The following is a 27,906-nucleotide window of genomic DNA, read 5'->3' as shown; positions in this document are numbered from 1 at the left end:
TACTTATTTAAAAATGGATTCAAATTGCAGTAATGACAAGCCGTGTAATAATAATAAGCAGCGATATCAACATTCGAAAGTGCACAGATGATTCGCCACCAATAAGCCCCCGGAAAGAAGAAATACAAATCAGCAGAGAAATACAATACAAACTACAAAAAATCATAAACAAAATAAATAAACGCAAATTGAAACCAAAAAACCGGGCTTATGACACAATGGTCATGTAACTCGTCCCAAAGATATCGCGAGACTCGTCCCAATCGAATGTGGAAAATGGTTAGTGCGGTTAGAACCTCTAATAGATCGGTGTTTTCTAAGAAACTACCGCAGCTGTGTTCTCCTCTATCTCTGCAAAGTCCAAGAACCGGCACCGAAGAAGGTGCGGTGAATACTTAATCAGCACTCGATCAATAAATCACTTCGACTTCGAGCTCGAGTTCCCAACACTTCAATTTTGAACAACCAAGTGGAGCAACAGCAGCAGTAACAACAATATAATCCTGGAGCTTCACACAAATGCAACATGGATTGTGATTACTCGAAATTTTTGTACAAAAGTAAGTTTCAACTTTGTATTCAAATTTGCCGACGGCAACTTTCGCGAACAATGCGAGCACACAAGGTGCAATTGTTCTTCAAATAAGTTGATTAAATGAAATTAACAGAGTCTGATTATTATCTGGAAATCTTTTAAAAGGCTTAACGTATTTAAGAGTTTAGATTTCTAAATGGATGGGATATATTTTATTTGTATGTTTTTAATCTTTGCACTTTTATATTGTACTGCAACCGATAGTGGTGGTTTCCCTAGAATCACCTACTGAAACTGTTTATAAAAATTGAAATCCATATTTTGTAATATATGGACTTATTTTAAATCTGATAAGTATTGATATAAAATATTTTAAAAGCTCCAACTTAAAATTGTGACTTGAAATTATCGAAATAATAAATACAACGAGGACGGAAGCTAACTTCGGCAAGCCGAAGTTTTAATACCCTTGCAGACTTTGACGAAATTGCTAAAAGTGAAAAAGTAGCGAAAGGAATAAGGTATACATAAGTAAACTAGATTTGCATCGTTTCAAGTCAATTGCTTTTATACTGCAAAAATGTCATATACAAATAGAAAAAAAGGGATACTTTCGCAGCCTTTAACAATTTTTCCTATCTCCTTTAAGATATAGACTTCCAAGCGGCAAGCGCTTTTACTCTAATCAAGATATGCGTAAATAAATAAGAATTGGAAAATTTTATGTTAGTAGCTTACACACTGCGCGAAATATTCTGATAATCATCAAATTTGGACCGATTTCACCCTATTGTTCCTATGGGAGCTATAGGATATAGACGTCCGATCGGCACGCGCTTTCACCTTGATCAATGTATGCATAAAAAAATAGGATTTGGAAAGATTCATGTCAATAGCTTGTATACTGCGTGAAATATCCCAAAAATCATTAAATTTTAACCGATTTTACCCTTTTGTTCCTATGGGAGCTATAGGATATAGACGTCCGATCGTCACGCGCTTTTACTCTGATCAAGGTACGCATAAAAAAATAAGATTTGGAAAGATTTATGTCAATAGCTTTTACACTGCGCGAAATATCTTCCATTCTTGCAAGTTATATCCGATTGTTCCTATGGGAGCTATAGGATATAGACATCCGATCGGGGCGGTTTTCAAACTTGATCTGCGTACACTTGTTTTAGGACGACTGTGAAAGTTTCAGATCGCTAGCTTTTAAACTGAGCTCGCAAACGGTATTGAAACAGACGGACAGACGGACAGACGGACAGACGGACATGGCTATATCGACTCCCCTATTGATCCTGATCAAGAATATATATACTTTATAGGGTCGGAAACGTCTCCTTCACTGCGTTACAAACTTCTGACCAAAATTATAATACCCTCTGCAAGGGTATAAAAAGTATCTAAATACATGGCTACCATTTTACTTTAACCTAGGAAAAATAGTTGGAAATCTACAACTTATTACCAATTATTACAGTAATCACTAAATTCATCCCCAAATTATTGAAAAGTAAGGGTGCACTGGTCTGCACTTGAAACAACAAAATAAATTGTTCTATTGTTGGACCCTGGCTTATATAATTTCCATAAATAAATTAGAAACGCATTGAAGAACAGATTTCCGACACTAAATATATATATGTTCTTGAACACCATCACCTGAAGAGTTTAACTAGACATGTCCGCATGTCTGTCCGTACGTCCGTTTCATAGTTTTGAACCTTTCTAGATAGATCTTTTCCAAAAGATTGTAGGTAGTATATAAGTCGGAAAGTTCCGGATCGGGCGACTATAGCATCAAAATCGACTGCTTCATTTTTTTTAGCATAAAAACGCATAATATTGATCACGCATAAATATTGAAAGTAGTCTGTAAATTGCTGTAATACCTGCAGGGGCTTGCCAAAGTTTTCTTTCTTTCTTGTTTTTTAGTTAATTTACTAGAAAGTTAGATAAGTCAAACGACAACTACTTTTCTATATTTTAAAAAGGATCAACGTGATATGGGTATATTAATATTATATGCGACGCCTGAAAGTGCTTGTTAAAGGGAACCCCGTTCACATTTCAGCGTATAAAATGAGATCACGAAACACAAAAAATTGGCAAACAAAGATTAGATTAGAACCAAATTCTGCAGGTTTATACTATTAATATTTTTAATCAAAGTTGAAAATCAATTTAAATTCGTTTCAGTGATAAAAGAATTGAAGATTGTTGCACTGTAAGTTGTCGTGTTTATGAAACGCTCTGAGTTTTTTAATTTTATTTATTTTAGTTCACGGGAAACGCGGAAAAGAGTTTTCACAAAGTACAATCAATGCCAATGAAAATGAAGATGTGGGCAGGGCGATTAGCTAATAAGCTTTTTGGCGCAAAATAAGTTTTCCTAAGTTTTTACAGATAAAGAATCTAAAGATTTCCAAATGTCGCAAGCAATTTGTAGAATTTTAAGTGTAATACATAAATACGCTGTCAAAGTTACTCTTAATTCGACATTTGAGGAGAATTTGCAAAATCATCATCAAACAAAAGCTATTAGCTATTATTATTAAAACTTATTCTAAAGGATTTAACAAGTTAACATCTCAAAGACCAGAAAAACAACCAGAAATTATTTAAGGTTATAATACGTTATGATTTCGGGGATCTCCTCCGACTTTTGTATAACCCTTCTTTTTGGAATATTTATCGAGCACAGGATACGAACATTATTTCCCAGATCTTTTGTTAAAGTGGGTCCTGCCTAGCCGGAACAATAGGTAATGGCGGCCATCTTAATGGAGTAAAATAAAAACTGGCAGAGACCTCCAACATCAGTAATTAAATATAAGGGTGATCTCTGTTTATTTAAAGTGCAACAATAGGGGCGTTGTTTTCGAAAACATGTACAATATCTGTTTGGAAGGAAGCGTAGAAAGTATCACAATTATTGGAGATCGCTTAGGAATGGGCTTCACGTTGCAAAGATCCATGGAAGGAACCTGCGAAAGATCCCCATAAGAAATGTTTGGCACTCTCAATTTCCTTGTTCTTTATGTATTTGTTATATGAAAATCAAAATAATCAGAGTAAGCAAGGATGCCTGATCAATCAGCTTATCTTTTCTTGGAATATATTATTTATTATTATTACTAACGTTTAATTTTTTATTTTTTATACCCTTGCAGAGGGTATTATAATTTCAGTCAAAAGTTTGCAACGCAGTGAAGGAGACATTTCCGACCCTATAAAGTATATATATTCTTGATCAGGATCACCTCCTGAGTTGATATAGCCATGTCCGTCTGTCCGTCCGTCCGTTTCTACGCAAACTAGTCCCTCAGTTTTAAAGCTATCTGCTTGAAACTTTCCCAAAAGTTGTCTTTCTATTGCAGGTAGTATATAAGTCGGAACGAGCCGGATCGGGCGACTATATCATATAGCTGCCATATAACTGAACGATCGGAAAAGCCATAACGTTGGTGTGTTTAAAGTTAGGGAGTTGGGATTTTCTATAAGTTTTATTTTTGGCCAATTAATCCGACCTACCGAATTTCATAAGGATCGGACGACTATATCCTATAGCCGCCATATAACTGATTGATCGGAAATGCCATAACTTGGGTGTTTGTAAAGTTAGGAAGTTGGGATTTTCTATGGGTTTTATTTTTGCCCAATCAATCCGACATATCAAATTTCATAGGGATCGGCCGACTATATTCTATAGCTGCCATATAACTGAACGATTGGAAATGCCATAACTTTGGTGTTTTTAAAGTTAGGAAGTTGGGATTTTTTATGAGTATTAAGAATGCATCATATGAATAATTTTGGAGAATATAATTTGCAGAATATTCTGCAAGGGTATTTCAACTTCGGCTCCGCCCGAAGTTAGCTTTCCTTTCTTGTTTTTATTTAAATCATATGTTTAAAATGGGTTATAGCAGATGACGACAGGTTTTATCAACTTTTTAGTCACATTTTTCTATGGGTGTTATCATTTTTACACTGTGCGCTTTCGTGGGCAATATCGAAACAAAAATGTGACCATCGCTTGCCTTTTGTTTTTAATTAAAATCATATATTTAAATTAAATGATTGCTGATGACGATGGCGATAGCTAGGTTTTATCAGTTTTGTAGCCACATTTTTCCATGTTTTTTTTGTTGTTGTTATTTTTTAAAAGATTCCTCCGGCACTCTGTGCGTTCCCTGGTCTCCTTATTCCATAGAAAGTTTCGGGATTCGGCCGCCAAGCTCCCCCTTGAAACTACAAAAGCAGCGAAGAAGCGGCCAAGAAGCGCAGCACGGCACGGCACGGCGGCAGCATCGGCGGCATCGTCAAAGCGGCAATGGCAGCGCAACTTAAAAAAAAGGATTCTTCCCATCAGAAGTTGGTTCTTTTGCACAAGATAAAAATATTTTTTAATGTTCCCTGAACACAAACAAAAATTTAAGGAATGTCACGTTGTAGTGCCATCCCGCTCTCGTGTGCGCTCCATGTATGCATTGCGCATTTATTTTGGTTCCCGGTCCGTCGATTCTTCTGTGCCGTTGCCGTTGCCGTTGCCGCTGCCGCCGCTGCCGTTCCTGTTGTCGCTCGTATCTTCGTTGGAATGGGCCAAAGAATTTCTTTTACACAGACAAATGGTTGCCCCTGCTTGGACCAAGATCTGCTTGAGACTCACATTCGGGTAAATATCTATACATATATATCCGATGTGTACTGCGAATGTTTAGTAATAATTCGCCAAAGTCATGTTGCGACAACTCTCAACGGGCTTCGAAACTTTTTCAAATTTTTTTTTAGTCCTTGCAGCAGATGCAGAGAATTGAAAAAAATTATTTTAACGATTTCAGAAATACGGTTTTAATTCTATAAATATTAAACCTATCATAGGAACGATCGAAAAATGTATTTGAAAATCGACCTAGCTTCATTGTTTTAAAGAATCAAATTCAAACTATAGCTTATTAAATTAAAAACCCCTAATTAACTTATAAAACCACTATAAGTATAGCTTAGCATTGCTTCGTTTTTTTTTTAATTTCAATTATGTTTTATTTCGAAAATTTACAACATTTTCCAGGCTACAAAGTTTCTTATTTCTAGTATGTACAGATGTACGGATTTTGAAAGTCAGCTGCGTTTGTTGATAAACAAATCGTAAAATGCGTAACACAATTGCACGATATTCTAAGGTCAAGATCACGAGGACTTTGGAGTTTAATTGGGGATATTTCTAATAAACATGAGGAAGCGATTTCCAAATACTCTTATAGCACATGTTTTGCATCCATTTAGCTAATCACATACATGTATGTAGCTTTTAATTCCCTTTATAAAGTAAATATTGAAAACACTTTAATTACATTGTTATTCAGAATGATGCAGATCATTATACCTCCTTACTGAAATCTTCATCTTATCGGTAAATTATTTATTTTTTAATATACTTTAAACTTATTTCTGGCAACTTATCAAACAAGTTAACTCGGAGCTTTTGTATGCCACAATTTCAAAACATTGGTTCTTTCTATTTTGATGTTCTTTTACTGCTTTTATACTGAGTATAAATATCGAGAAGTTAGTGCATTTTTCAGTGACGTACAATTGAGTTATGTCGCATTTAACGGTTTGTATTATATATATGGAAAAGTAATTCGTGTACAATTGCAAATTGATCGTTTTGTCATGTCTGCGGAACGTGACAGCTGCTGTGTTCTAAAACTAAGTGGCTTTGGCAGTATCGGAAGGTGGTTCGAGTTCGGCAATATGCCAACGGTATGTACGGCTTAAGCTATGCACCGATCAGAAGGTTTTAACCAAAGGTGTGCATTCCAAGACTCTTCAAAAATCAATTGGTCCAGGAAAAATAGCCGCATAGGTGAGCAATTTAAAAATGTAGGTTTTAAAGCCGATCTAACAAAATTTTCCACTTTTTTAGCATTTTTTACTTGCTCTAATTTTGCTTCGTAAGACATATGTATAAGATGTCCAAATCCGATACTCCTTTCAAAAGAATATAACAAATCATGCAAATGAAAGCTAAATGGTAGTTTTTGCATACTATAAATTTTTAATTTTAGCTCTATTGCTCTTGAGATTTTTTAACTTTCGATATGTGCTATGTTTTTGTACAAATTTCATGTCGGCAATTATTGTGCAACAAAAAGAGAACGGGGGTTTAATTTCATCAGCACGAAGTTTTTGTAACTTCGCAGTTAAAACAGAAAATGAAATAGTGAATTTGGCATGATCGATTTATGTATAGTTAACACTGCGCAAATACACCAGACTATCTGATATTATTTCATTAATTTATAAATAAAAACTCCGTTCAATGGCAAATTTAAAATGTTCTACACATGATTATCCTTGCCTATCCAATGGGTGTGAGTAATATAAAACACTTGTATATTTACTATATACTTCCTTCTTTACTTTCAACCTGTTGATAAAAAATATAACAAAAGTTAAGCTTGTTGAATTGTCCGTTCTCATTTTTGGTGATGGATATTCACCGGTTTTAGACTGCATCAGCAATTTCACAGCTTCAATGGAAATTGTCATCAGCACATTTTTAAAAATAATTTAGCAAAATCAAATCTCTAAGCCAAAATTGATTTTCCTTTAATGCGATAATGGAGATTTGCTTGTTGAAAATAATTAAAATATATTGGACTATTAATCGCTTAACTTATTTCCGCATAAACATATTTGTATTCGCACTCCACTGGATTTTTCATCTCAAAGCAATTTAGGTTTAGAAAATTGGCTGACAGTTTATCATAGCTGCAATACAATATCCTGGAAATTGGACACACTTTAGAAAGAAATCAGCCATGCCCTGTGTGGATACACATATTAATACTTGATCTTGCCTAATTCACAAATTGTCCGAAAGACCAACTTACCCGGAAGCAATTACTACATTGAGAAAACATGTATGTCCACACGTAGAAAAAAGAACCAATTAAGGCCACACAAAACGAAAACCAAAGCATAATTAAGAGCCAAAAGACAAACCACAGTGGGTTACCCATTTTCATCCATTAAAGAATTATGACCGCAGATGATAAAAAGTAAAGATTTGCTTGTTGTAGTGTGCCTGTCACCAGTGGGAGTAAATGCAACTGATTAAAAATAGTTACATATGTATGTATTTAGTAAAACAGTGATATTGAAAAGTATAATTCGTATAAGGTGACAAAATAATCAAAGTAAACTCATTATTAAATCATGAATGAGGATACGATATTTCTGTTAACGTTGAGAAAAATTATTTATTAATGGACTTTTAAAAAGTGTTATTACACAGTCTCAATAGAATGTTTTATAATGTGTGTAGAATGTGATATGATGAAAATCTTACGACTATTACATATAGCTGCCATACAAACCATCGGACCAACCTTAGGACAATCTTCCAGAATCTCAGATCATTTTTAATACTTTTATAATACACTCATGGACAAAACAATAGGTATATACAACCTACTTAAGCACCAAAGTAAGCAACATTGTATGCCTGTCACAACCAAAGTGGTTATAATGTTCAGGAAGTAAGCGTTGATCAATAGATTATTCCTTGGACCATGGAGCTTAATACCATTTCCCAGGATTCAGCAATCCGGAGTCAAATTGGTTATTTGATCCCCAGCTTAAAACTCACATTTCTTACAATATTTAAGTTTAAAACAAGCTTCTACATTTGTACTTTCCCGAAGTGTTTTCTGGGTGTAGTAGATAAATAAGTTTGCTTGAGAAAACCAATCAATAACTCTTATTTACGGTGCCCGATTTTGAAGTGCCTTACAGTAGGTCGTGGCGGTTGATTCGAACGCATTTAACTCATACCAATTTCGACACGAAAATACACAAAAGTCCAAGATTTGATCCATGATGAGCGACAAGCTGGTGTACGATGTGACCGACCCGACCGTTCTGGAGCTGCGTGCCTCGGCGTTCATGCAGAACGGGCCGGTGAAGCAGGTGCGCAGCCTGGAGGATCTGGACCGCTGGGTGCGGTCGCAGGCCTACCACGACGCCGTCGCCTACATCAGCAACACCAGCCGGGCCATCCAGGGACATCGGCTGAGCCGCGACTTTCCGGTGTCCGAGCAGATGCGCCGCCTCTGCGAGATCTTCGACGGGCTGGAGCACCTCCTGGTCGAGCATACGCCGAGGGCCGAGGAGTCCAGCACCGAGGTGCCGACGGGGCAGGTGAAGAGCCAGTTCTACCGCATCTGGATGCGGGACATGTTCCAGCACGTGTTCAGCAAACTGAACGAGGCCATCAGGGCGAACTGCAAGCACATCAACGAGCTGGGCCAGTACCTGAGGCGATCCTTCGGGAACGTGACCAGCCTGGACTTCGGTCCCGCCAACGAGCTGATGTTCCTCTTCTTCCTCTGCGGCCTTTTCCGGGCCGGCATCCTGCTGGCCAAGGACACGGTGGCCGCGGCCCTGCTGCTCTTCGATCGCTACATACACCTAGTGCGCCGCCTGGTCGCGACCTATGCCCTTCCGATTGCCAAGGACCCGATGTGCTCCATCGACGACTACTACTTCCTGCCCTACCTCTGGGGCGCTGCCCAGCTGTCCCTGGAGGCGCCCTTCACCCCGATGCAGTGCGACCTGGCCAGGGTGGTGGAGGGCCACCGGCAGGACTACATGATGGTGGACCTGATCGAGCATCTGCAGAAGACGCGCGGCGGCCAGCTCAGCCAGGTGGCCTTCCAGCTGTGGAGCATCCTCTCGATGCCCACCTGGCCGCAGGTGTACAGGGGATTCGAGCGGAACTACATCGACCAGGTGCTCTGCTCCACGCAGACCGTGCAGCAGGCCATCTTCTGCGAGCTGATGTCCTTCGAGTCCGTGCTGGTGCCCACCCAGCTGGAGCGCGCCTACCTGGGCTCCCAGTATCTGGACCGGCAGAGGGAGAACAACGAGGAGCAGGGGGCACAGGGGCAGGCAAGCTTATTCGAGGCATCACCGCCCGTGAGCAGGTACGTGAGCCTGGAGCCGGATTCCTTTCTCGGATTCCAGGAGCCCGGATCCGAGGAGAAGTCGGACGACAGCGAGGGCAATCGCCTCTGGATGCTGCGGCAGATGGTGGAGGAGAACGATCCTAACTCTGCGCAGTTCTTTCCTAGTTCACATGGCCAAAACGAATCTATCACATCGTTTGCAAATGAAGGTTCCTAAAATGTCACTCCAATAATATAAAATGACTTGTAGGATGGAAAAGGCATTTGAAATGGCATTTGTACAACCATTTTTTTTAATTATAGCAATACACACCAAGATATACATATAAGCATTTGCTAAACTCTTTTAATGAGCGAAAACATGTGCAAAGCATTAATACTCATTAAGATCTGTAAAGCTATGGGCTTCAAAATTTGTTTTTCTTTGTTGGCATTAGCACACGTAAAAACGAAAACACTTTTTAAAACTAGTTATTTACAATTACAATTGAGTATTTTTAACTTTTCGTAACTTTATTGTAACTTATTTATTGAAAATCGAAGAGTTGACTTTGACTGGCGCATAACAAAAAGTGTTGCTTGTGCGCAGGCGCAAAATTCGAACTTATTTTTTCTTTTTTTGATCGGAATCAATTTTTGTCTTTAACCAAAACGAGGACGGAAGCTAACTTCGGCAAGCCGAAGTTTTAATACCCTTGCAGACTTTGACGAAATTGCTAAAAGTGAAAAAGTAGCGAAAGGAATAAGGTATACATAAGTAAACTAGATTTGCATCGTTTCAAGTCAATTGCTTTTATACTGCAAAAATGTCATATACAAAAGGGATACTTTCGCAGCCTTTAACAATTTTTCCTATCTCCTTTAAGATATAGACTTCCGAGCGGCAAGCGCTTTTACCCTAATCAAGATATGCGTAAATAAATAAGAATTGGAAAATTGTATGTTAGTAGCTTACACACTGCGCGAAATATTCTGATAATCATCAAATTTGGACCGATTTCACCCTATTGTTCCTATGGGAGCTATAGGATATAGACGTCCGATCAGCACGCGCTTTTACCTTGATGAAGGAATGCATAAAAAAATACGATTTGAAAAAATGTACAGCAATAGCTTTTACACATCGCGAAATATTCTGAAAAACATTAAATTTGGACCGATTTTACCCTATTGTTCCTATGGGAGCTATAGGATATAGACGTCCGATCGTCACGCGCTTTTACCCTGATCAAGGTACGCATAAAAAAATAAGATTTGGAAAGATGTATGTCAATAGCTTTTACACTGCGCGAAATATCCTAAAAATCATTAAATTTTAACCGATTTTACCCTATTGTTCCTATGGGAGCTATAGGATATAGACGTCCGATCGTCACGCGCTTTTACCCTGATCAAGGTATGCATAAAAAAATACGATTTGTAAAGATTAATGTCAATAGCTTTTACACTGCGCGAAATATCATAAATTCTTGCAAGATATATCCAATTGTTCCTATGGGAGCTATAGGATATAGACGTCCGATCGGGGCGATTTTCAAACTTGATCTGCGTACACATGTTTTAGGACGATTGTGAAAGTTTCAGATCGCTAGCTTTTAAACTGAGCTCGCAAACGGTATTGAAACAGACGGACAGACGGACAGACGGACAGACGGACATGGCTATATCGACTCCCCTATTGATCCTGATCAAGAATATATATACTTTATGGGGTCGGAAACGTCTCCTTCACTGCGTTACAAACTTCTGACCAAAATTATAATACCCTCTGCAAGGGTATAAAAATGTATTCCGACATAACGTGTCGTATGAGTAATATTAACGACCACCCTAATTTATTCTTGATCAGTATCGCATTCATAAACATGGCAAATGTGAGTTCCGGCAATTAAATACAATTAAAAAATTAAAAGCTCCATTTTTTTTAATTCATCTAAAAATTGTAATTTATTAAAAGTCAAGAAAACGGTAAGAATTATTGCCTATAAAAATAAAGAAGCTAATATGTAAAGCTTTATCAATAGTTAAGAAACGTATTATATATTTTTTTTAATGTGTTAACACCAAAAATCAAATGTTTTTTATTCGTGTTCCGCAGATTCTCAATTCGCTATTCGCGATTTCTTTAGTATATAATTTATAGGAACAATACTTTACATATTCACACGTTTTTATAATTTTATTAAAAGTCCATCGCACAAATGTATGTGTGTACGTGGTTTCCAAGAAATAGCAAGAAGGAACGTTATAGTTGAGCGCCTCGACTATCAGATACCTAATACTTTCTAAATAAATAGACTTTAGGTTGGTAGAGACGTCTCTAACCTTGTTATGTATTTTTACCTTAATTTCAAAAAAGTTTTTGAAATAACTATTTGACTTGGAACATTTTCGGTGTGTCGATAGATACTAATAGATAGATACTGAGAGAATTTTCGATTCGTGGGCATGGCCAATTTTTGAAATAAACTGGCTCTCTAACTGCATAGACTGATCTCGAAGGTATGAAATGATTTCCCATACCCACTCATACTTTTCAAGGAGCTCAATATACCTTATTACTCTACAAGTAACGGGTAGTAAAAGTCAAATGTGGCAACATGTTATTGTCAGATATGTATATCGTAAGAAAATTAGATATCGATATCGCTAGAAGAGAATATGGATATATCGATATGATAGATCAAACGGGCTTAATGTCCCCAAAACAAAAGAGGGAGGCGTTATGTCTCAAGTGATTAACGGAGAATTATCGCTACCCGCAATCAGATCAGAAATCTTGGGGCTTGATTATGCGATCGTCACAGGTTCCTCAGCTCATCAAGGCGTTATTTTGACTGGAAGGGTCAGAGAATGGGAAGTGACGAAGGACTTCCGTTGCGAAATTCTGGGCAAAGTTATAACACCCTGGCCAATGCAAGGGTTACAAAGTGAGCGAAATCGAAATCGTGCGCTAAGGCGCCAGCGGCATTAAGCTCGGCGGGTATTAGTCACACCCGACGGCGTCGTGAGAGAGAGAGAGAGAGCGGGAGCGGGCGTTGAGTAATAACGTCTCTCTCTCTCTCTCTCTTCTCTTCTAGCTCCCCAACTGCTTATGTGTGGGGTTTAAGCAGTGCACTTGTAATGGTGCCTGGTGTGCTGGTGATGTTTCGGTTTCGGGATTTGATCGGGTTGTGTTCTGCGTCTGTGGTCGTAGTCAGCGTTTTCGTTGCGTTTGTGTGGTGTTAGGAAACTAAACAACCAGATCCACCAGTTATGCTGGCAGAGGCAGTAGTCGGCTATCCTCGGCCTCGGCAGAGGCAAAAGCAAGAGCAGAAGCAGAGCCAGAAGCAGAGAATGAGTTAGCCAGACCAAGCCAACGTCAACAACCAGACCAGACCAGACCAGCTAGCTAGTGTTATCGACGCTGACGTCGGCGTCGTTCTTTGTATTGATTCGAATTTGGATTCAGTCGATGAGTTTCTCTCGCTTCTGCGCGTTGCGTTTTTCGCAGTGTTTCCGCGATTTTTCGTTTTCGTTGTCGTTGCGTTGTCGTCATCGTTGTGTGCGCCGCCTCGCCTCCTCTCATTTCAGCCCCCTTTTCGTACAGCCGTGTGCGGCTGTCACAGTGTGCGTGGGTTTAAGATTATTAAATACATTTTCCTTCTTTGCGATGGATTTGGATTTGGACTTGTTTTACTTTTTTTTTCATTTTGTTCTGTTTCAATGCGTTTTGTGTATTTTAATGTTATCTATCTGCATAGATATACTTTAGAAGATTTGTTTTAATATGCGACCGTGGCCACTTTTTGATATTCCCTTTCTCTCTCTCTTATTCTCTCTGATTTTTTTGTTTGCACGTATCTCAGAGTAGGCGTGGGGCCAAGAATATGGATGTGTGTGATTTTTTAGCCAAATTATCCTATACCTCTAGGTGTCCCAACAAAAAAGTATTTCATAAAAATATATCTACATCCATATGTAGTGATGTACATTTGCATGCACACATGTGCGAATGCTTTTGCACACTCACAGTAGTCGCATATACACACAATTAGAACTGCACTTGTGCAGAAAAACAGACTATTTGCTTAAGCAGATGAAAACTGAAAATGACATACACCATATCATCGTCATCACAATCGTCATCGTCATCGCTAAAAGCCTCGTCTCAATTACAAGTTCTTCTCTCCCCATTAACTAACGTTAAAATGTATAAAAAGCGACAAACCTATCCAATAGTTTGCTCTCTGGTGGCCATTCTTCTTTCTTCATCTTATTGCCGCAGCTGCGCCTTATTTCCACTGAAAGGCTTACAGATACACTCTCACTGCCACAAAGACTACGATATTGTACAAAGCTGGTCATACTCTTACTACGGAATACACAGTTATATACATGCGAGTGGGGGGAAGAGCGAGGGAGAGAGTGAGAGAGACGGAGAGCAAAAGAGCGAGAGAGAGGGAAAAAGAGAGAGAGAAAGAGAGTGGGAGTGTTTGAGAGAATGAGAGACGAGTAAAAAGATGTTGCCTGAAATGAAAAAGATCTTTCTCACTTCCTTAAGAACTCCGATTCATGAATTATTGCAGATGTAAGTATGTGAATATGCATGTGTGTATACACGTAGAATCGAAATTTGATTCGATACGAGTCGAGTCGAGGAAAAGTAAAGTAGTGCAAAAACAAGTATCGAATAAGCCACATAATCCAAAAAGCAAAAGGGTTTCCAGTCCAGACGCTGCTACCACCACAAAGCTCCGCCGTTATCACGTTAAAAGATAATAACACCTAATATAAAGCCTTTTACTTGTTTGTCAAAAGCGAAAAGAAAAAAAATCTAACTGTTACAAACGAATACGAGTAATAATAATAAGAGTGCCTTTGACCAGCCGAGACGACGGTGACGGTGACGGTGGTGACATCAGAGTCTAATTCTAGCGCCAACAGATTTTAATTCCGTGAACTAGGCGACGACGCACAGTAAAAGTAAACTGGCTGCATGAAAAACATTACTAGCTCGAGCACTTGCGGCACTGGGCTGCTGCAACTGCGGAACAACCTCGGCTGCACTGAGTTGGACGTTGCGGAGAAAACAGAAGAACAGCAGGCAGGTCCGTTGCACATTCGAATCACCAAGATCAAGTCACCAAGAAGTCACCCCCCCGGAGTGGTGGTCTCTGCTTTTAGTGACTTTCCTCGTGAGCGTGAGTAGTGCCCTACCAACAACAAAAAAAGCACATAGAGAGTGGAGAGTAGAGAGTTCACGAGGAAAGTCGCCCATAACAAAAACAAAAACAGAGACCAAAACTGCTACATATCCATACATACATACCTACATACATACATACATATATAAGAACATCCGATCTACATCCAAAACGAGAAGCCAACTTTCGATTGCCATCATGAATAATTCAATTACATAGCAAAGCTTAAAGATACAATTTTATTACCCTTCCAAAAGGTAATATTGTTTTGGCCAAATCATATTTCACCAACCGGATCGGAGTTCGAAAAGATCTTTTTTCACAAGTGTAATTGATTTGTTTATGATTGCATAATAATATTAAATTTTGAAGTGTAGGCGATTTCCCACCATGAGACTATACATATTCTTAATCAGAATCATTCCGCGATTTATCTACTGGATAAACATATTTATTTGCTCCGTTTAAAAGATTTCGACTTAAAACCTTTCCTTTCAAGAGGGTTCTTTTACTAATATCGTTACAGTGAACACCCTAGAATTTTATTATTCGAGTAAGCACTGTGCTCATGATAAGATACGATGTTAGATTTCTGACAATTTGAATTACTTGAAAAGTAAATAGGACGCCTATTTTTATTGCATATCTTTCGTATGAACTTTGTAAAAGGAAAGATAATGCCATTCAAAATAGAATTGTCGTATGATATGCAGTTCTATTTTAAATGCAACTATCTTTAACGAAACGCTTTTATCAAAAGGAAAAGACAATATTTACATAGTTTTATTAAGATAGCTTTTAATCATGGTGAAGGTGATGCTGAGTAAGAATGCATGTATCTTCCTAATGTCTTTGGGCTTACGGCAACACGCCAGCCAACTATAAGTCAAATCGGATTGTACTACTACTACTAACTACTTTGTGGGGTCGGAAATGTATCATTTACTACGTTGGGAATTTTGAATTCAATTTGTTCCCCACTGCAATGGTATCATTTTTAGAAGTAACCAACCAAATTGGGATAGCAATATACCATATTACCAGCAACCAAAATATTCTATTGAAACTCCTTAAAATCAAAAATTCTCGCAAATTATACTCAGAATGATTTATTTAGATGCATTCTAAGGGTTAATGCAATAAACTTTTATCCACCGATTTTAATAAATAACGTACTTACAAAAATTGTAACTTTGTTTTATTTCTCAAAAAATAACTGTTATCTGAGACTTTTATTTAACTGGGCAGAGAACAAATATTATCAAAGAATAACAGTTATATCAGATTTTTCAGGTTTAGTTTTCTGTTAATAATGATTTATTTATAATAACTATCTGGACATTGGCAATATATGGCGGTCTTAGCTGAATAATTCAATACTTTATAGTGCACCCTCTCAAATTGGAATGCCTAATGTAATATCTAGACTAGCTAGACTTTTTAGGGTAGAAATACTTTTGTATGTTAATTGTACTCAAAAAGTAACATTTTGACAAGATCGGTTATGATGCTTTTAAGCTTTAAGATTTCGATGCGCCAGCAACTGTAAAGAAATTTGTATAACATAGATAATTTATGTATATGCCCTTTTCCAGTTTTCAAAAAGAATAATCTTCACAGATTTAGAATTTCTAGACCTGTTTTCAAATTTTCTTTTTTGCTTTACTTGCAAATTAAATTTGTATAACATTCATTAATGTTTTAAGAGCATTGTTGCGTAATCAGTTTTGTTATTAATAACATTCTTGGTTTATTAAAAATTATTTTGTGGTAGCACTTCAGAATAAGTTTCATTCTGACCCTAGGCAGTTTTGCAAATCCGCCACCCCTGTTCTGACTTCAGAATATTTAAGGCGAGAATGAGTGGGTCATTTTAAGGGATGACATGGTGATACACAGTAAAATAAGTGTTTTATTTATTCTAAACAAACTTTTTTATGTTCATCGATGATTTAAAAGTTTTCTGCAGGCCTAATTGCATTTGATTAAGAATTATAAGTTTCTAAGCATAGTTTGTCACTACGCTTACCACTGATTTGTAGAAAATGTTGGTTGGCCAGTGTAGGAATTATTATGGAGGAGATAGATCAACTTACAGGCAAACCAAAGTAATTGCAAACTCTGAATTACACCAAAAATGTATTTGGAAAGTTCATATTTTTAAGTTATAAGAAATGGAGGTCCGATTTTTATTTACCAAAATATTTTATTTTAAAAACAGCTAAGCTATTGTAATTTAATTACAATTAAAAATCGTATATGTATGTTATCGTATAAAATAGTCCGTTCGTTTCGAAGGAAGCTGTACGATAAAGTTCCGGGATCGGACAAAAATTTAAATCGGACAGGTCAAGAACATCTATACTTTATCGGGACTAAAAGGTTTGCAAACTTCTGACTAAAATATATGAGCACTCCTGCTAATGTGTATTTGTAAGAGGGAGCTATCACAGTGCATTTATTGCCGTTTAGATACGTTTTGCGGATCCTAACTCTGATCCTGAGAGTGTGCTAAGTACGTCATCATATAGCTGTTTAAGGTCCCGTCGAGGCACAGGCACATACACACATATACGATATGTATATGCGACGAAGCATACATAAAGAAAATGAAAAAGCAGAATGCATACCATAAATTCCAATTGCCGTACAACAAAAATGCGGCTTCTAAGGGTAGAAATGGAAAAGCAGGAAAACGAAACACACATTCCCTTATTAAAACTGAACACGAGCAGCTGCGAGTTTCAGGCGGAAATTGAGTTCAAGCGTAGAGTTGAGCAGAGACCGTACACAAAAGTCTGTTTCTAGTTTTCTAATTGGAAATTATCCTGAACCGCTTCTGTCGAAATTCTGAAATTCAATGTGATAATATTAATGCACGGTTCAGCTATTTCGTTCATTCGTTCGGTGTTCTTTCCGCTCCCTTTCCCTGTTTTTGAATTGTGTGCTGCGAGATTATGAAAAATGGCACATTCACCCCTAAAGCGATCCCACCAACCCCTGCACTATACCATGCAGTTCCAAGCTGTGCAATATGCATTATTATAATGACCTACACCGTTTGCGATTGAGCCAGCCAAGCGGATTTTCGACAGAGGTTGGGTTGGCTAGCTCCTGCTCCGATCGACTTGGAAAGGAATGACTGTTCTTGATTCCGATAATCTCCCTCCTCTATGCACATTCTATATCCACTATTTCCACGATACCCATGTGGCCTCAGTCGCACTTGACGCCCCATCCTACATACTACATGCTACATGCTACAGACTACATACTACATCAAGGCTTCTATCAATAGTACGCTGCGAGGGTATGTGCCACTGCATTCTATCCTCTGTCTCACAAATACCTAGAACCATCCCTATACCTATAGGTTTATGGGCGAAACAGCGACGTAGCACCAGGGGCAGAAAAAGGAACCGGCCAAAACAAAGAATAGAAATATGTGGAAACTATAAGGCACATTTCAGTTCGACGTGCGCGTTTCTCTTAACCAGACGCATTTTAGTTTTTTTTTCCCCTTTGCTTTTGCCGTCCGGGATTGTTTTTTGACGCTGTGGAAAACAAGTCGAAAAAAAAAAAAATTCAACAACAAAGATAAATAAAAGAAAATCTTTGGGAAAAATGTTTTATTTGATAGATATAGATTTAAACCAGTGAAATGTTTAACTGAAAATATTTGTTTCGAATTAAAAAAAGGAAAAATTCGAAAATTCGAAATTTATTTGGAAAACGATTTGTGATATCGGCTTTAAAGTGGCGCCCTTCTCCAACCATTTAGATTCCCTCGAGGAATTTAAGGCGTTATCGGGTGAGTGGATGGACAGGACGGCATAGAATACTCCATTCAATATCTGTATATTTTAGAATATTCGTATTGAGCATAATTAGATCGTTAAAAGATTTTAAAATCTTATGAATTTTTCATTTTATTTGAAAATGCTTTCTAATTATCAATACTTCTTATGATAAATTGTAAATAATAATTCGTAAGCATTGAACATCTTAATTAAATCGTGATATAAGCTTTTTCGGTATTTCTGAGCTTTAAGAAATTCGAGGAAGAACGTTATAGACGAGCTGATCGATTATGGGATACCCACTAAGATCATTTAAAAATGCTCTGATTGGCAAACAAATAATCATGATCTAAATTGTGAGGGCCACACATATGTTCAACCTTCACACTTGGCTATAAATGTGGATTAAGCACCTGTTACAAACAATATACTCTAGTATACCCTATACCCACAGAGGCACACCCACCATCTGTTTGCGGGATAGGCCACAAGCTTTTGCCGTATTAAAAATTGTTCCTCCAGTTTTATGCAACATTCGGCTGAATGTTTTTTTGTTTTCCCGTGCAGCCCTAAATTCTTGACATTCACAGTGAAAATTTAACAGTTCACAATGAAAACGTAAACAAAGAAATGCCGGGAAACACTATGGAGATTTTCCGGGCTTTCAATTCTCTTAAAAATATTTATGCTAAATTTAACTTAATTTTGAAAACTTATAAATTATTTTGATCAAAATCATTAATATATTTTTGTTATTTCGTAAAAGACAGCATACCATCTACATATGTGTCAGGATTTTTGGTTTCTTTTAATAAATTTCTTTTAATAATCTGGCCCCTAAATATGAATAACGATTTCAGATTTTTAACATTTAAAATGTACCCTTCAGTCGATCTGATATGACAGTATTGAATTTTTAAAATCGATGTTTATATTTTGAAATATGACCCAAAGATTTAAAATACCGATAAAATTTAGCTAATCTCTTCGATGTAAAAAAATTCCATTCAAAATTTTTTCGTGTGTCAAAAGTTTGCATGAAGTTTTCCGTTTCCCAAACAATGTTGTTAGCTTTGAATACTTAAAGGAAAGAGATAAAAAATGTTTTATTAAAATGGGCCTAATTAAGAGGGAAATTAAATTTACATAAATTTTGTTTTTCGTGACTGTAGATTGAAAAATTTGGCGGGCTTTTTGATAGCAAAAACAATTTTTGATTCAGCGTTGCGTTTTTGTATTTATTTACACACGGTGAAGTTGGTTTTATGAAACGACTCTGAATTCATCGCCAACTTTCGTGTGTTGGTGAATACATGAAACACGGGTGCTTTTATGCATACACTTGTTTCCCCATTTCATGAAATGATTGCCCGAAGTCGGCATCGATAAAAACCAGTATTTGTGAATGGCTTTGCCAAAGTCAAGATGAGTCAAACGTTTCTTAGGTATTATCAACATTTCCTCTTTTATCTCACACAACTCTTGACACTTTTGTTGGTTAAGGCTAATGGTGGGGTTTGAATTTATACATATATGTTCTCACAACTATTAGACTGTCTATGTGATTATTGTTGAAGTGTATTGTGGTCTTGCATTAGCTCATATGAGTTCTAAGTAAGAACTTTTACAAATTATCTAGTAAGGCTAAAAATTAAATTAAATATTAACAGCAATATATTTATTATACATATATTTTGATGTATATGTCAATATACGTATTTAATCAGATCCAATTTATACTCTTTCATTTTTACTAAAAAGCTATTTGCCCATTTTTACTATTCACATAACTACATAAATCAATTATATTGAATTATATCGAGAAACACAGTGGAGTTACGGCAATCGATCATGATAGACTTCTTTGAACTTTTTGGACAACAATTAAGATTGTCGTAGTATTATTCTTTATTTGTGACTTTTTTTTGGGAGGGCAACATTACCTCTATTAAAAAATATGCATTCGTTTTGCAAAAATGCTTCTAACATCTAAATGTTTGGTAATTGTTTTTTCGTACTTATTTTTGTGTTATTTGTTTTCAGTTGGACCCGGCACCATACCATCACCGTGGACACCAGTGAATGCCGGTCCTCCAGGTGCCCTTGGATCGGCAGACACAAATGGCAGCATGGTGGATAGTAAAAACCTGGATGTTGGTGATATGAGCGATGTAAGTTTCGAATTTTCCTTTTTCACATTTTATTACAATACTTAAGAACACATTTTATGAATATCCGACATTATTTATAGTCGTTTTAAAGGTTTTAAAAAATGTTTTCTGAGTTTCTTTACAAAACCCCAGAGGTTGATTTGCACACACTTTTGGGATAATAGATTAATGACCCATTTTAGGCATATGGGCATTTCCATTCGATTGCTAGAAACTTTCGTATGCATTTAAAGCGAAAAAGGGCAAAATAAAAAATAATTTAATTTTAAAAATAGGTTTAACCTGTTACCCTTATATAATGCTTGATTTTGTCCTAATTTGTTAGTTTCAAAATAGTTTTTAAAAGCAAAAAAAACTTCAAATGATATCCATTCTGGGTTATCGGAAAAGCGCAGATGGGATTTAGGTAGACAATAGTACAGGCACATTTTTAATGGCTAGAAAAACAATTAACACAAAAGTCTTTTTTACAAGAAATAAGTCCTGGGTAGAGCTTATAAAATAAATAAAAATGTTAAATAAATCCATTAAAATCCAAAAGCTTGGATTGGTTATCTTTCGGAAATAGAGATGTATCTCGCCATGTGCAAGAGATCTCGTGGTCAGATTCGGATTCAGCACAACGAAATCTAATTGGAATGCATGACTGTTCCGGAAAAGTTATACTGACCAGCAAACGCTGGAATTAAACCCGATAAAACATAGTTGAGTTTTTAAAAATATTGCTATGAGTGCGTTTATGAGACTGGAAAGGTCTTAAAAAATTTTTGTTTGCAAATTTGAAGGCGTTAAGGGTCTGCCACATGTTGTAATCCTCACATTTCCAGCTATAATTCTTGATTTTTATAATTGTTATTCACTGATTGCTTAATAATATGTAATAGAGTTCAAATATGGAAATAAAAACCAAGCGAATCACTTTTAAAGCTTCTTATTTCCATTCTTGTTTTTTTCATTAAAAATTATATTATAAAAAATTAAATTGGCTTGCGTCTTTTTCGTTTTCGTCCTTGCGCTATGTCATGTTCTTTGATTATTATTTGAATTATCTTACATTCTGGAGCAAAAACATGTTTCCAAAACACTGCAGTTTCTTTTTTCTCAAGTTGTGTATAACCAAATATATAGTAAAATGCATTTCTACAAAAATACAAGAAATGTTATTTAGCTCAAACCAAATTATTTAATCGCTTGTACAATCAATAAGCAATCCTACATCGTAAATATTTAGAGTAATTCACGAAAAATGGTTTAGTCGATTTAGAGTAATCACGCCCCCAGTCTTAAAAGAGTGGTTTCGAGAAAAACGCAAAAGAATAAAATGCACTTGTAAGCGCTATACCTTGGAAAAGAATTTAATTTTCGTTTTATATCAGTTCGGGTCATAAGTTCGCATACATGAATAAATCTAAAGCTTGTGCACGTACATTCCTCCGATATGATTCATACTTGGTGTATAGATAATAATACAATTTTCCGTTGAGTCACACAATTGTTGTATGTACCCTTGCTAAAAGTATTATCATTTTAGTCAAAAGTGGAGGAGATATCCCCGACCCTATAAGTGGATCGTCTGTCCGATTCTACGCAAACCAGTCTCTCAGTTTTGGAAAATACATATTAAAAATGAAAGTGTATATAGCTTTTTGTAACAGCTGTAAGGGGATATAAACTTCGACTTGCTTTCTGATTATGTTTATGATTATCTCTGGCCCTTACAGATTTGCTAAGGCATGAAAAGAACGCACAAATTCAAAATTCTGAAGGGTTTTAACAAGTCTGTGTGTAACCCTTCTCTTTTAAGTTATTAAGTTTCAAATTGAGCGGGAAAGTAGATTTGAAACCTTTGAATTCATCTCCCTGTCCCAGCAAACCCATCAATCGTCACTAAGTTGTTTTGTTTTTATTAGTACGAAAACCTACTAAACATTTTATTCATTGTACATATTTCAGGACGAAAAGGATCTTTCGTCCGCTGATGCCGAAGGTGTATGGAGCCCAGACATCGAACAGAGCTTTCAAGAGGCATTATCTATTTATCCGCCGTGCGGACGTAGAAAAATCATCTTATCCGACGAGGGTAAAATGTATGGTAAGTGTTTATGAATCTACCTACGTAATGTTTATAGCTGGATACCAAATTTATCCGTAATTAATTTTCCACTTGTCACATAAAGTGCATTTTTGTTAGGCAAAAAACCTAAATTTTAATATTTCTTTAGGGTGTATTCTAATTTCGATCAGATCTGGGACATATGGTTAGATGTAATGTAATGAAGATTATCCTTTTTAGTGGATCTCTGTTTTTCTTGGGGTTATATAAGAATTTCAGCCATAAAGGTTTTTTTCAATTATTTTAAGGACTACCTTGTTTTTGCGACCTTGTTTTTCTAACTTGAAGTCTTTTGTCGATTTAGATTTAAAATAAAATCGTAAAGAAAACTTAAAGCTTACGTTTATACATTGTTCAAGGAAAAGAACAAAATAAGCGAAATGCTTGAATGTTTGGCTTTCATAGGGGTCTAATCTGCGAAAGTCCAGCGTCAAAGTCTAGATCAAGATGGAAAAAAACAGTTGGGGAATAGTTAAATATTGTGCGTATAAAACTTTTAGTGATGCTATTTTCAAAGTCGCGAATGGAATGGAACCGTACATCCATTCGAATTCTATCAAAATTCGGTTGGAAGAGATTTTCGGGGTTAACGCTATTTAAGTCTTCCCATCCCACTTTGCTTAGGGGTTGAATTTTACCAACTTTTCTTAGGGATCTAGCATATGACATGAGATAAATCCTTTCTGAATAAAAGCACTTATATTTGTAAATGAATAGCAATTAACGGCCTCATATTATGTGTAAGGTGAGCTGTTATAAATACGTATTCACTCATTATTTTGTCTTATGGCATATTGCAGGTCGCAACGAACTGATCGCACGATACATCAAACTGCGCACAGGCAAGACGAGAACCAGGAAACAGGTCAGCTCACACATCCAAGTGCTTGCCAGGCGAAAACTCCGCGAGATCCAGGCGAAAATCAAAGTTGTAAGTGACTCGAAATATTTAAACATACATATTTTTTCGATGGGGTACAGTCTTTTTCCATCGGAATGAAGGGCATTAAAAGTAGTTTTTATAAGGGTAGGTCTCCCAAAATCGAATGAAACGTTAGATCTTAGGGGTATATGAGCATGAAAAGCAAGGAAGACTTGTCAGTTGAGCTAGAAGATAATCCTTAACGTCAAACCTAATAATTCTGGTGGAGCGTTAAGGATTGCACAAAGGTGAACTTGCCTCATGATTGTCCCGATTGGAGGGTCAATGTCAACCAGTCACCAACTTCCTCTCCGATTTTGATTTCGTATTCGATTCCGATTTCCATTCCCGAGTGCAACCGTCAGAATTACATAATAAAAACAAGATTGCGTGTGATGATGATGTGTGATAGACAAACACTCGGTGGCGATAAACAGCAGCAGGCACATGTTACAACTACACAGCACACCCAATCACAAACCCAATTTGAACACTCGACCAACTGAAACTCTTTTCCAGGAAAACAATGGTGTGTCCTTGCATTTATTGAATGAGAAAGAGCAGACCTTGCAGGTCATGAGCACAATGACCAGTTCGCAAATCGTGTCCGCCCAAGCGGCCAACAATCTGGCATTGGCCGCCTCGGCACTCTCGGCATCGGCAGGTGGTGGTGGCCACCACGCGAGGCATCTCACCCTCCCTCCCCCATCCCATAGGCAGGCTGCGGCGGCGGCGGCAGCAGCTGCAGCAGCCGCGGCCCTGGGCAATGTCTCCTCATCCTCGTTGGTCTCCTCCGGACCGCCGGCCATTCCGTCGTCCTCGTCAGCGGCGGCGGCATCGGCTTTGGCGGCTTCACCCCGACAGCACCACTACCACCACCACCATGCGCACGTCCCAGCCCACCACCACCACCACCACCATTCCCATCCCAACTTGCCGCACCTACCGCATAGTCATATGCATCCCCACCACCATCACCAACATGCGGCGGCCGTTGCGGCGGTGTATCATCTGCAGCAGCAGCAACAGCAACAGCAGCAGCAGCAACAGCAGCAACAGCAGCAGCAGCAGCACCGGTCGAACGATACGGACCCCGATCCAGTGGCTCAGTGTACTGGCGGTGGATCGGCATCGGCATCGACATCGGCACCACCTCCTCCTCCGCCGATGCACCACCCGCCGTTGTATTCTGGCGTAAGCTACTGTTATTATTTCCAACTCGATTTCCACCGCCTTGTGCAAAATATGCTGTCATACCGTTCCAAAACAAAAAAGAAAAATCAAAACACGCAACTCATTACCAAGCTACTGCGCTGTTGCATTAATTCCAAAGACGCTCTACAACTCATGGTAGCACCAAACCGAACCAAACCAAACCAAAACCAAAACCAAAACCACCATCACCACTGCATAATCTGCAATGCTCATTTAGGATTTGCAATGCTCTCACTTGGCTTTTTGTTATGTGTGTACTCACCCGACATCAGTGAGCAGAGGAACCTCTGACCGCCGTTCTTACTTAATTAGTATGTGCAATATGCTGCAATCTCTGCTCTGCGCCTCCGATGATCTGAGCCTCTCTCTCTCTCTCTCTCATCTTCCTGTATCCATCCATTCTATCAGCTATTCCAAGCCTCCACTCGCAACTCGCCATTCGCCATTCGCCACTCCACTCCACTCCACTTCACTCCACCCCCATCACTCTACTCAAATCCATGTCATCGAGGCCCAAATGAGATGCCCGTTGTACTGCTACGCCACCCCTAATGCGCTCGCTTGCTCATTGAAATTGACTCCTTGCTTTTTGACTTGCTATACGACGAGGAGAACCTCTGTTAATAGAACCTAATTTAGAGTTATGTTCGCTATAGACATGTATATTGTGTACTACGTATGTAACATTCACCCACTCTGGCCTAAACGGAACTCGCTGGGTAACTTTAATTAATGACAATCGGTTAGTGAACAGTTGATTAACAAGTCGCCTCACCATATGTTTAACCATCTTGTATAACGCCCAATATGTACATCATCTACTGACCGGTCAACCTAGCTCACTGATATGCATATGAATTCCTTATTAATCCATTCATTTCGATTGTCTTCCCTCTATGAAACAGCAATTCTGGCAACCCGGACTACAGCCGAGCACGTCCCAAGAGTAAGTTGGCATCGTCTACCCTATGAGCTGGCTATACAACGCATTTGCATTGACCAATAGTTTCTATGATTACAGCATCAAGCCCTTCACCCAGCCACCCTATCCCGCTGGCAAGCCGTCGACGGCCGTCTCCGGGGACGAAGCTGGAATTCCGCCCTCACAATTGCCCTGGGAAGGTCGAGCCATTGCCACGCACAAATTCCGCCTACTTGAGTTTACGGCGTTCATGGAAATCCAGAGAGATGAAATGGTATGGCCAACGAGCTCCACCCCCTTCCCCCACATCGATTGTGCGATATATTAATTAATTCCCCATATTTTCACAGTATAACCGTCACCTTTTTGTGCAACTTGGCGGTAAGCCATCCTTTTCCGATCCGTTGCTTGAGGTAAGAACTTGCAGTGAAACAATTCCGAACAAAAATTAACCTGTATTGTTTGTTACTCATTTCAGACTGTTGATATCCGACAAATATTCGACAAGTTTCCGGAAAAGTCTGGGGGGCTCAAAGATCTCTACGAAAAGGGTCCACAGAATGCGTTTTACCTAGTTAAATGCTGGGCGGACCTAAATACCGACCTAACGACCGGCAGCGAAACGGGTGATTTCTATGGCGTAACCAGCCAGTAAGTCTCATCCGATCAAATACAAATACCTAGTATGGGGGAATAGTGATTTCTACTCAGATACACATATAGTTTGTATACTAAGAAATAAGTAGGCATACCGAAAACTTATTATTATCATGATCACAAATCAGTGATGAATCATATAAAACTTATCAAGTTTTTCTGGAGATCGCATTATTTGAATTTAGACCGAGTGCAACGTACATTTTTAAAAATATGTGCCCCAGAAACTCGAATAATTTTGTTTGTATTGAACCAAAAACTAAAATATTTTACTTTAAAGTTTAAACCCAAATGGGTAGATTGCTGGCTTTACTTGAGAATTAACCATTTTATAACGTTGTTTAGTGTTTTTAACATTAAGCCCAAGCTTAATCTTCTTTAGTGTTCCCTGAAAAATAATTTGAGTTTTAATACAATCATCGGCATAACAAAAATTCTCGTTTAAATATTTATGACCACAGGTGTTTACCTTGCGAAGTTAATTATATGTTATGTAAATTCAGTCTATATTTAAAACAATCAAGAATGTTCGTATAATTTTCCATTTGAATACTTTTAATTCAGCTTTAGAAATTTGATTTTTAGGATTAATTTTGACTTTTCAGGCGGAAAAATTCATTTCAATTAATTTTTTACCAACTGAAAATTCTTATTTAATTATTGTCTTTCCACCACAGATATGAAAGCAACGAGAATGTCGTACTCGTGTGCTCCACGATCGTTTGCTCTTTTGGCAAGCAGGTGGTGGAGAAAGTGGAAAGCGAATACTCTCGACTGGAGAACAATCGCTACGTTTATCGTATTCAGCGATCACCCATGTGCGAGTACATGATCAACTTCATTCAGAAACTGAAGAACTTGCCGGAACGCTACATGATGAACAGTGTGCTGGAAAACTTTACAATATTGCAAGTAAGTAAAGTGTGATCATGAAGTTGGAATATATAAGCAATGTAACTAAATTCCCTTCTTTTTTTTAGGTAATGCGAGCCCGCGAGACGCAGGAGACACTTCTGTGCATAGCGTATGTTTTTGAGGTGGCGGCTCAGAACAGCGGCACCACCCACCACATATACCGTCTAATTAAGGAATAGCAAAAGCTGCATGGAGCAGAGCCTGACCTGTCTGCGAATCCCATCAACACAGATGTTCACAAATTTATCGAAAACAACAACAGCAGCAACAATAATAGTAGTATCAATACCGCCAATGCCACCGCAACCGCCAAGAATTGCGATAATAAAGCGAGTGGTGGGCACAGCAACAGTGACCTGGCCAACACGATATCCAACACCATCAGCAGGTCCAGCAGTGCCGCCAACAGCAAGAGTGGCATGAGCAACACCAACAGCAGCAACAGCAACGGCAGCAACTGCAACGCGCAACTCAAATGTGGCAACA

The 27,906-nt window shown here is 38.0% G+C and overlaps 2 protein-coding genes and 1 long non-coding RNA gene across 9 annotated transcripts; 2 read left to right on the top strand and 1 right to left on the bottom strand.

The window, feature by feature from the left end:
* The first annotated feature begins 9 nt into the window (after positions 1-9).
* On the top strand, positions 10-27,603 carry LOC108047740 (protein scalloped). 7 transcript variants are annotated; one of them, XM_044461181.1, is made up of 11 exons: positions 13,945-14,609; positions 20,549-20,676; positions 22,630-22,768; positions 23,590-23,720; positions 24,231-24,905; positions 25,832-25,872; positions 25,948-26,122; positions 26,199-26,261; positions 26,327-26,499; positions 27,183-27,417; positions 27,486-27,603. In XM_044461181.1, the coding sequence occupies exons 1-11, from the start codon at positions 14,498-14,500 to the stop codon at positions 27,597-27,599; spliced, it is 1,986 nt and encodes a 661-aa protein (XP_044317116.1). In that variant the 5' UTR covers positions 13,945-14,497; the 3' UTR covers positions 27,600-27,603. The 7 variants fall into 7 exon arrangements, with proteins under 7 accessions (XP_044317112.1, XP_044317113.1, XP_044317116.1 ...); XM_044461177.1 differs by lacking the exons at positions 13,945-14,609; positions 24,231-24,905 and adding an exon at positions 10-560 and having other exon boundaries at positions 25,933-26,122; XM_044461178.1 differs by lacking the exons at positions 13,945-14,609; positions 24,231-24,905 and adding an exon at positions 12-560.
* On the bottom strand, positions 6,945-7,798 carry LOC108039556. The gene is made up of 2 exons (XR_001769020.1): positions 7,444-7,798; positions 6,945-7,376 (listed from the first exon to the last, which is right to left on the bottom strand). It is a non-coding gene; the product is annotated as an uncharacterized LOC108039556 (long non-coding RNA).
* On the top strand, positions 8,375-9,778 carry LOC108039555 (serine/threonine-protein phosphatase 2A activator). Its single transcript, XM_017116595.1, has one exon. The coding sequence runs from the start codon at positions 8,429-8,431 to the stop codon at positions 9,734-9,736; it is 1,308 nt and encodes a 435-aa protein (XP_016972084.1). The 5' UTR covers positions 8,375-8,428; the 3' UTR covers positions 9,737-9,778.
* Positions 27,604-27,906: the final 303 nt, after the last annotated feature.

The sequence above is a fragment of the Drosophila rhopaloa genome, unplaced genomic scaffold, assembly GCF_018152115.1.
Source record: "Drosophila rhopaloa isolate 14029-0021.01 unplaced genomic scaffold, ASM1815211v1 contig_3, whole genome shotgun sequence".
Classification (NCBI taxonomy): Eukaryota; Metazoa; Arthropoda; class Insecta; order Diptera; family Drosophilidae; genus Drosophila; species Drosophila rhopaloa.
The sequence above is the reverse complement of the archived record's forward strand: the minus strand, read 5'-3'. Positions and strand labels throughout refer to the sequence as shown.